The sequence below is a fragment of the Puntigrus tetrazona genome, unplaced genomic scaffold, assembly GCF_018831695.1.
Source record: "Puntigrus tetrazona isolate hp1 unplaced genomic scaffold, ASM1883169v1 S000000006, whole genome shotgun sequence".
Classification (NCBI taxonomy): domain Eukaryota; kingdom Metazoa; phylum Chordata; class Actinopteri; order Cypriniformes; family Cyprinidae; genus Puntigrus; species Puntigrus tetrazona.
In genome coordinates this window covers 445812-455317 of record NW_025047686.1, presented here as the reverse complement: position 1 = coordinate 455317, position 9506 = coordinate 445812, and the positions used below count along the sequence as shown (strand labels likewise).

Here is a 9506-nt window from a genome sequence, read left to right as displayed (position 1 = left end):
AAAAAAAAAAAAAAAAAAAAAAAAATATACACTGTATTTCTGATCACATAACAGCAATTTGTTCAAAAACATTACAAAACCATACCTAGCCTGAACTATGAATGGTGGTCTAAAATGTATATTTACATGCATATTGAGTTATTAAAATGTAATATAATAAAAATAAATATAAATGTATATTTATGATTCACAGAGATCAGCATTTTTAATCAGTTCACTGAAACTATTTTTAAATCACAGACTTAACACGAAATTAACGTGGAAATATATTATATAGCCTATATATTTGATATCTCAAGAAATATTTTTCAAAGCCCCATCACGGTTCTCTAAATACATCAAACTGCCCATTATAAGAAAAGTGAAGAAAAAGGTGAAAGAGAAAGAAAGGAGACAAGAAACTTTCCAAGATGCGAATCAATAATGATTGGTCTGTGTATGATCAGCCTAAAAGTTTGGTGAAGCAGAGAGGTCTGGGGAAGGCCAGATAAGAGTCTATTGATTTATAAGACGCGTCTCAAAAAACGATGCCTGTTATTAGATAATGGCACTGTCAAAACATCTGAATCCATCAAATCCTTGATTAAAAGACATACAGATCTCCTGAAGAAAAGATAAATGCTTTCATAAAATGTTTGAGAAAAGAATGACCAAATGTGGAATTCCAATTCATTTCTAATTGACATTATTTAATTATTTCACATAATTGTCTGTTTTTCTAAAGATTTTCTTCCGTTTCTCTCAGCTCACACACACTCTCTTTCCCTTCGGTGCACCATCTTTACGCCTCTGTGATGACTAAAAAACACCAGTCCACAGCAGAACATCTCACTTCAGTCGAGGGACCAGACCTAGTGTGGAGCTCAAACGCCCACGGACAATTACACAACAACACACATGCCCAGTCCTGAGGACACGTGTTAAGAGTAAAACAACCTGGAATTCAGAAAAACATCACTGAACGCTCCACTGCTTCAACAGCAAGCGAATGAAGGCACAGAAACGCTCTCAGAAAGATACTGGTATAAAATACATTCACCTTCCGCTCATGTTGGCATTGTTAACCGAAACTGGTGAAAAGACTTTTCACTAAAAATCATAAAAATAAAATCATAAAAAAGGTGAAAAACGGACTTAACAACCATAAATGGCATTATGTACTAAAATGATTACTAAAACTAAAATTAAACAAACAACAGAAAACTGGTAATACTTCTTAATTTGCCGTTTATTAATAATAGTTATTTAGTAAGGTAGTTAAATTTAGATACTGGGTAGGATTAGAGCTGTAGAATAAGGTATTAATACGTGCTTAATTAGCACTAATAAATGACTAATATTCTAGGTGTATATAGGTGTAACCTGTAAAATAGTTTTACCAAAAAAAAACAAAAAAAAAAAAACACACACACTTACTCCAAATACTTTAACTAAAACAAAACATTATTAACTATAATAGTATATAAATACCTCTGTAATTATACTGTTAGATAATCTCAACCTACTGCATAACTATAAACGCTCGTATGTGGCTATGCATTGGGGTTTTTTTTTTATCTTGCATGTTTTTAAAGACACTGTTGATTAAGACCTGGACTGCTATTAAACAATACTGCGTCAGCTGTGACTTTTTTTTGAAGTTGCCATCTGCATCTGTACAGTACAGGCGCTATTTACAGCTATCATGAGATCAGAAACCAATCAGTGTCGTCACGACGTCATCTTCCTGCAGCTCCAGGTTCATTAGTCACGTCACATTTCAGATGAGTTTTAAAAAAAAATAACCTGGCAGCAAAAACAAGACCTCTTGAGTTCAATTCACTGATGTAAGCAATTGCATAAACATTTGAAAGTCGTTTTTAATTTTGAACACTGCATGAAAGAAGCCACTGAAGGAGAGTTCATTTAAAAGAAAAAATGAATGTAGTGTATTTTACATCCAAAAATTGAATGTGGGGAAAAAAAATAAATCACTGCATCATTAACACACAACGCGCATGTAAAGGGGTACGAGGAAGAGAAAACGAAAGCCATGCTGATAATTAAAGCAAAAACATAGAAAGACCAAAGAGGCCTGATTGGGCCGGTCTCTCATTATTGCGGTGTGTGAGTCACGGCCGTGTGTTGGCTGACGACCAGCAGGCCACAGAGAGAGGATATACTTTGAATCCCAATCAATGGCGCTGTGGAAAAACTAATGGTGGCTGCGGCTCGCAGCTCCCAGCTAAAATTAGAGACGCGTCCTCTGCTTGTATATCTCTGAGCGAGCACTGATTAGCATTATCATTTGAATTCTTCTGATCATCCCATGCCCACATCTCTCCCGGCCTTTCATTTCGCATTCATCACTCATATGTACACCTTCCACTCCGCTTGTTCTGGCTGTCATCAGGCTGCTTCAGTCTCTGCCCGTTCTGGCCTTTATCTTCCATCTCATACCATTTTGAGGTCCCTCCAGTCTGTCACTTCACTGCCGGCCCACCCAAATGTCCATCTGTCCTTCCCCCTCACATCCTCTTCCTCCTCCTCTTCCTCCTCTTTCCACCATGGCTGTTGTGAAATCTCCAAACTGTTCACCATAACAGCGTCACAAGCAGACGCGGCGCAATAAAGGTTTGTGTCAAGTTTTGGTTTAACCGTCCACAACCGTGAAAAGCATGGGACATAGCGTAGATTGGTTTTTATTTCTGTATCATTACAACAGGCAATCACAGTTTCTACTAAACGAGCTTCATTGAATCACTGCACAGCAAATTTGGGGCAAAATCCAATAATTTCAAGAGGAACCCAAGCCGATGAGAATTTCACGTAATGCTGAAAGACTTATGAATTCAATATGAAAAAGACTGACACCTTTGAAAGTGACGTCAAAGAGGACATATTGTAAAAAGGGGCACAATATGTAATTTCAGTCCCCAATATGTCCACAAAAAAAATGCTCAACAGATCATTATATAGGCAGATATTCGTGACTGTCTTTTTAAATGCAAATGAGCTGCTACTCCCCGCCCTCTTTTTCAGAATACATCTGCGGCATTACAGCAGATACCTGCTAAAAACATTCGATTTGATCCTGCCGTGTTTATCGAGCTCAAATCACGCGTATTAAACCGTATTAGTTTAAACCTCTGATATACAGTTTTCTGAGTGCATTCATCTGAAGGACACGGACAGACGGCGCCTGTCAAAGGCATGTGAGAAAAAGTTAACATCAATAACACGAGTCACAAAAACAGTCGGATAATTTTGTCTGAAGGTAAACAGCTGGGAAATAAGTCGCACGTTATATTAAACCTGTGTGGCAGCAGCAATATAAGCTAGAGTAAATAAATCAATACATCCACTGCTCTGTTAGCATGTTTTGCTCAAACGTTCGGCATGGTACATTGCTGTCGCTTGCGAAATCAAAATGACGATGCCTTGGGTGGAATCTTACAGGTTAAAAGGCGGTAATATTATAATGAGATCCCTTTACAACATCTCGGGGGGGGTTTAGAGGCTTGCAAAAAAATGCTCACTAAATGTTAGTGGATTAATTTTTTTTTCAATGTTTCCTTGGTTTGATAGATGCACCGGCGACGTGATATTAGCACTTAAAACCTGGAAAAGTTAGATTTTTAGATATGTCACCTTTAAACTTCCAACAATAGACAAATGAGCTTTTCTAGTCACGCAATGTCAATAACTTGATCGAATCCTTTTACAACATGACATCAGANTTTTTTTTTTTTTTTTCACGTCCATAGGTTTAATGCGTGCCCGAAACCTGAAATCTTACATGAAACACAGTTTGCGGACCAGACCGAGAACAGAGACAGAAGAAACAAGGGTGATCCAGTGACTTGCACTTAACCTCACTTTATATTTGATAATGACTTGCGATTCTGAGAGTAAGTAAACAGACACTACAAGCTGTACAGTGAGTCTCGCAAAAAACTTTTGGTTTGTTAAATAAATAAATAAATAAATGGTTTATAATAATCATTAGCATATGAATCGGTCCACATTAGTCACACAGTATGACTGTTGCAGAGTACAATTAGCAAGAACAACTGCACAGAAATAAGAAAAATTGGTTGATTCACAACTTGATAAAAAGTTGCTTTAACCTGTAAATTTAGCAATACTTAATCTACAACAGCGTCACATCAAAGTAAGCACAACTGAGAAACCGTTTACCATATTTAATGCGCTCTACGTGAGAGGACTTTCGAAAAAAAAAAGACAAATGAGAGAATCTTCAAAATATGCCTATTTGCGTTATCCTGTAGGTTTGGGAAAACTTGAGTGTTCGCAAATTCTTATGTTTTTGGTGGACTATCACTTTAAGAGAACAAACCGTCTCGACACATGCAGAACGCATGCTATATTAACGGCGTTACCAAAAATTACAGCATCAGCTCCCTCTCAATCTTCACACAGCTTGTACACATTTAGAAAAAGAAAAAAACAACCTTTCTGAACACAAGGTTGCCAATGCGCAGGTGTGGCAGGCTCTCTCAGCGGAGAGCGGCTTGAGTGGCGGCGCTGCCTGCAGTAGGTGGGCAGAGTATTGCAGCACAGCTGGTGTACTTCACCGTTTGAGCTGGGAGTGTGAAGGTTACTGCTGGAGGAGCTTCTGTTTGAATAGACTTCTCATGATGATGGGTGACTGAGAACACCAGCTGACAGGATGTTCCAGTTCTGCTGCACAAGACTTTGATAAACGTTCTGGATAGCACAGGAGATCAGCACTGCAGTCAGCATTCGGTTTAGAAATCTGAGCTGACTGCCAGCGTTACCTATGAATCAGTGTAGATCTGCACCACTGCCAAACTAACTAACCAGGCAGCCAACACAGACAAAAACAACGTCCCAAAGTCACGAACAAACTGAATTTCCTGTAGCTGTAAATGACACAACACTAGCAGCAACGAGGAAGAAAACCCCTGAAACGTGACAGTTTTACATCAATACGCATAACATGTTAGTATTAAATAGTGAACCTCACCTTTTGAAGGCTTGTTGGATTTAGCTGGGTTTTATCAATAATTTTTATTGCCACCTGAAAAAGAAAAAAAAAATGTTTAGTGGAATCGTACTATATTTGAGGAAGATTGGCAACCTATACATTCAAAAGTTTGGGGTTTGAGAGATTTTATCTACTTGCTTAAAAAAAATTATATAGAATAAAATAAAAATCTATACTTTAAAATATTATAATATTACAATTTAAAACAGCAGTTTCTTAATTTAACTGATTTTAAAATGTAATTTATTTATTTGATGCAAGGCTGAATTTTCAGCACCATCACACCAGTTTTTAGTGGTGTCATAATCCTTTAGAAATCATTCTGATAAGCTGATTTGCTGCTCAGTTATGAAATGTTACTGGCGCTCAGTTAGTACTAATGGTTCTTAATTATCGTAAATGTTGAAAACAGTTGAGCTGCTTAATATGTTGTTAAAACCGTGATAAACTTATCAAAAGAACAATTCATTTGAAACTGAAATCCTCTATAACATTATAAATTGTAATCGTTTCAAAGCATCCTTGCATCTTCTTTCTTTGGAAAGATTGTGTGTGCCAACATGCACGCGTGTAAAATAAACAAATAAAATGAGTTACAAAAGTTTTACAATTTAAAACATTTCTAAAGGAAACATGAAAGCAGAAAAGCTTATTTGCGTCTGGAAAACCCCCGTGGCCCACTGTGTGTGTGCGTGTGTGAGGAAACACACTCCTGACTCCTCACCTCGCTTCCTGTCAGGATATGGCGAGCCAGTTTGACCTTGGCGAAGTTGCCCTTTCCAATGGTTTTTAAAAGTCGGTAATTCCCAATAAGAGGGTGCACGTCATCTAATCCTGAGCCAGAATTTCGGTTTCGACCACTCGACCTCACAGATCGAGAGGTCACCTCCCCTCGGCCATGGCCATTCGTTGTATGCTGTTAGAAAAAAACAAAACAAACATTAAAATGTATATATTATAGAATGACAGAAAGTAGCCATTATCCATGCATGCAAACTTAATTTAAAAAAAAAAGAAGCCAAATTATATTTTCAGTCTTGCGCATTTTATTCCAGATTTTGTCCAGTCATGTAAAGGCCAGATATTGGCAACCAATATTGCAAACATTGACCGCACACATCCACATCAGAGAGGTCCATTAGCACGGTCGCATGCATTCATACCCCGAAAACATATCTTTCTGAGTTGTCCGAAAAAAATCGGCCAGAAGTATTTCCATAAACGTACAAAAATAACAATAATAATAAAACCACATTTCAGTGCGCCTACAGTTCTCAAGGTCTCATGTGACCTTGTGAGAGGAGCACTGTGCGACGCACACCAGACAACAAAACCCTGAGACTGTTTCACTGAACTGTCCCATTCAGAGGTCATGAGTGCAACAGGATGGCGTTTAGTAAGTCGGTGAGTCTCATGCGGTGCTAACACCTCTGCATGTAAGGCAATGCTGACACTGCGCTATACAATGCTCCCACTAAATCCTGCATATTGTCCCTGACGCCCTGACTTGACTGTTATCCACAAAGCTCTGCCTAATAGATTTATGAATCCGCCGGTAGCCTCAGGCTTGATATAAAATTGTAGGAAAAGCAATAAAACGCGAAGAAGAGTCATGATTAAAGGTCACTTACGCTTACTGTTGCACGATGCTTCATATTAGATTGCGATCCTCTCATTTTTGTGTTGGCAAGCTGAATGGCATTGAACCAAAAAGCCCTGTCTTTTCTGTGAGAAGAACTCATCAATACTCTCCCATCCACCAACACTGATACTGACGAGCTGCATCACACTGCTGGAGTCTTTTTGACACCCAGTGTGCGTGTGTGTGTGTGTGTGTGTGTGTGTGTGTGTGTGTGTGTGTGTGTGTGTGTGTGTGTGTGTGAGTGAGAGAGAGGGGCAGAGAGATTTTGGGGCAGGGTGGGGTGGAGTGGATGGGCGATTGATACTTCATTCGACTTTTTTGTGATCAATATGCAGATTCTAGTAAGGCATTATACAATTCACAAACGTTTCAACTTAAAATAAGTAAAAAAAAAAAAATCAGTAAGTACACAATGTACACTTAGCAATAAAAAAAAGACAGCAACGCATAAACATTCAGATTAGATGACAGAACTATAGAAAAATGACCGATAGATGGAGAGAATGACAAAATCACTGATTGAAAACAGATCGAATGATAGGACAGGAACATTTGAGAGAGAGATGGAACGACAGAATGATAGACAGACAGACGACAAATCACGCACTGACAACAACACAGGAACATCTGAGATAACGATAGAAAGAACGATAGACAGACAGACAGAAGAAATGAATGCATGGACAAACGAACGTACAATGAGGATCACTGACTGACAACAACACATAGAAGAATGATAGAAAGACAGACAGACTGAAAGAGCGACAGACAGATAGAGAAGAACAACTGACAGACAGACAGATATAATGATGGAGAGATAGACTGAATAACAGACAGCTAGGCTAGAAGACAGAATACTGATATAATGATGGGATGAGAGAGAGTGACTGAATGTTAAAAAGACAGTCTGACGGACAGAAAGACAGACAGGTATCCACCGGAAAAGTCAAAGCGCGTAACTTAATGCCACATTATTCACAGGCACCTTTAAGGGGGACCTGCATTAGCGCGCGTGCTCATGTCACCTTCCCTCGCCGCTGACGTCTGAGCAGTAACCTATAGGACAGGCTGACGCCAATGCGCAATATCTGCATGCCATCGGCGCATTAAACATGCAAACCCACGCACGGTCACTATCTAGCGTGCGGGACTTTAACTAACCGAGCATATGCTGCGCCCACAAGCAGAAAAAGCAGCCAAGTTACCGATGCCCTGGACCCCATGCGTCACTTCAGCCCGGTGCCCCATCTGTCCACAGACTGGCACAATACCGCTAATCCACTTAAAGCGCCCGACCAGCACGTAAAGCGCGACGCTGCCCTTAATTCAGGAGGAAAAGCGGCTTGAATGATTTCAGACGGCAGCTCCGTCCAGCCAGGCGGCTCTGCAGGCTTTGAGACGCGGCCGCAAATCGCGACGAGATCAAAATAACACACGCACAAGCGATAAACCAACACGGGGTCGACTGATTATTAACCAAACACGAAAACACAAAGCAGGCTACTTACATTTTCAGCCTTCCGCTCGTTGACGGTGGGAAGCGGGGCTCTTGTTGTTGACATGGCGTTGACGGAAAGCTGCTTTCCCGGAATTACGATTTTAAGCAGCGGGTTTCGCGGTACAACGGAGGGGGGAAATATGCGTTTGGCAAATTGCTCGCTCGGTCAATATCATTGATTGGCTCGCAAAGCTGCTCGCAAACTTGTTAAAAGTTTGGGAGAGAAATATTCCGCGTTTGATCACCGATCGCGAGCCATCTAACAGATCCCAAAACAGCTAACGAGACCGGCTAACTTGTGCACTGTTAAAAACATAATACTTCCAGGCCTCGCGTCGCCGTCTGCTTCATATTTCGGATGTCCGGTTCAAGTAACGCGTTAAGAGCAGCGAAAACTGCACTTTACGGGGCCTCCGCAAGCGATCGCCCCCAAAGACGGTTTGCTCATCGAGCGATCCTTCAACGGACGGGTCCGGTACATTCAGCGCTAACGGCAGCGGTCACAGGCGTCGGAGCCGCGGGGAGGACGCGCTTGTCGACGGTTCCATTCCACCCGAGCGGCCGCGTCCGTTACCTCTCGTTCAAAGCGAGATCCAAGATGGCTGCCCGAGAGCGCAGGAGTTTCGAGTCGAGCCTTGAGAGAGACAGAGGAAGTGAGGAAACAGACGGATCCCTGTGCTCATTGGAGAGCGCCGCATCTCTCAGAGATCTGTAGGTGTTCGTATGGAAAAAAGGGGAAAACTTCGTCATACCATAACAGCTGTGACACACCCTGCTCGGTGTTCAAATGAAGTGCAATTTTACCATATTTGGCCTGGCCGTTATTGCAAACGAAGACGGAGATTTTTAATAATTCAGTCATCGGGTTTTGTACAGAAATATAGCTAGCCTAAACGTTGCACACTGACTTGAGATGAAAACTAGATTTATTCACCATACCAGCTTCTAGCTTTCCTGTACTTGAAGTAGGCAAAGCCATGTTCAGATCTCGGGACACAAAAAGTACATCAGACAAACCTAACAATATCAGAATTAGCTTTAATTGCCAAGNTCTCTCTCTCTCTCTCTCTCTCTCTCTCTCTCTCGTACATTTGTCTTGTTAACAGAACTTACTAATTCATATAAATGCAGGAAAAAATAAATATGTAAGTAATAAATATATAGCAATTGTCAAGTAAATGAAACCTATGAGACGGATATTAGAAATATACGGATATGTGCAAGGTGATATGCATGGTTTAATAAGTATAATTTAATTTGCATGTTGCATATGAAATATAAGAGTATTACTGCATATGACATCAATTTTGGTGAAATAATATTAAAATACTAATTAAACTTAATGCTAAAAAACT

At 40.2% G+C, this 9506-nt stretch overlaps 2 protein-coding genes across 3 annotated transcripts in view; both read right to left on the bottom strand.

Moving 5' to 3' along the window:
* The window catches only part of LOC122332221 (MAP/microtubule affinity-regulating kinase 3-like), a 9721-nt gene extending 813 nt beyond the window's left edge, over window positions 1-8908 (bottom strand). Inside the window, exons 1-3 of one of the 2 annotated variants that reach the window (XM_043229517.1) lie at window positions 8162-8908; window positions 5736-5927; window positions 4991-5044 (exon numbers count right to left, since the gene is read on the bottom strand). In XM_043229517.1, the coding sequence (XP_043085452.1) occupies window positions 4991-5044; window positions 5736-5927; window positions 8162-8215 (300 nt within the window). In that variant the 5' untranslated portion in view covers window positions 8216-8908. Of the gene's footprint in view, window positions 1-4990; window positions 5045-5735; window positions 5928-6642; window positions 6814-8161 lie in introns of those variants that run through there. The other variant, XM_043229516.1, reaches the window with a different exon arrangement.
* The window catches only part of LOC122332182, a 31269-nt gene that overhangs the window by 9746 nt on the left and 12017 nt on the right, over window positions 1-9506 (bottom strand). The window contains exons 18-23 of the mRNA XM_043229483.1: window positions 8726-8860; window positions 7679-7709; window positions 5736-5927; window positions 4991-5044; window positions 4825-4886; window positions 2440-2569 (exon numbers count right to left, since the gene is read on the bottom strand). Of these exons, the coding sequence (XP_043085418.1) occupies window positions 2440-2569; window positions 4825-4886; window positions 4991-5044; window positions 5736-5927; window positions 7679-7709; window positions 8726-8860 (604 nt within the window). The remainder of the gene's footprint in view (window positions 1-2439; window positions 2570-4824; window positions 4887-4990; window positions 5045-5735; window positions 5928-7678; window positions 7710-8725; window positions 8861-9506) is intronic.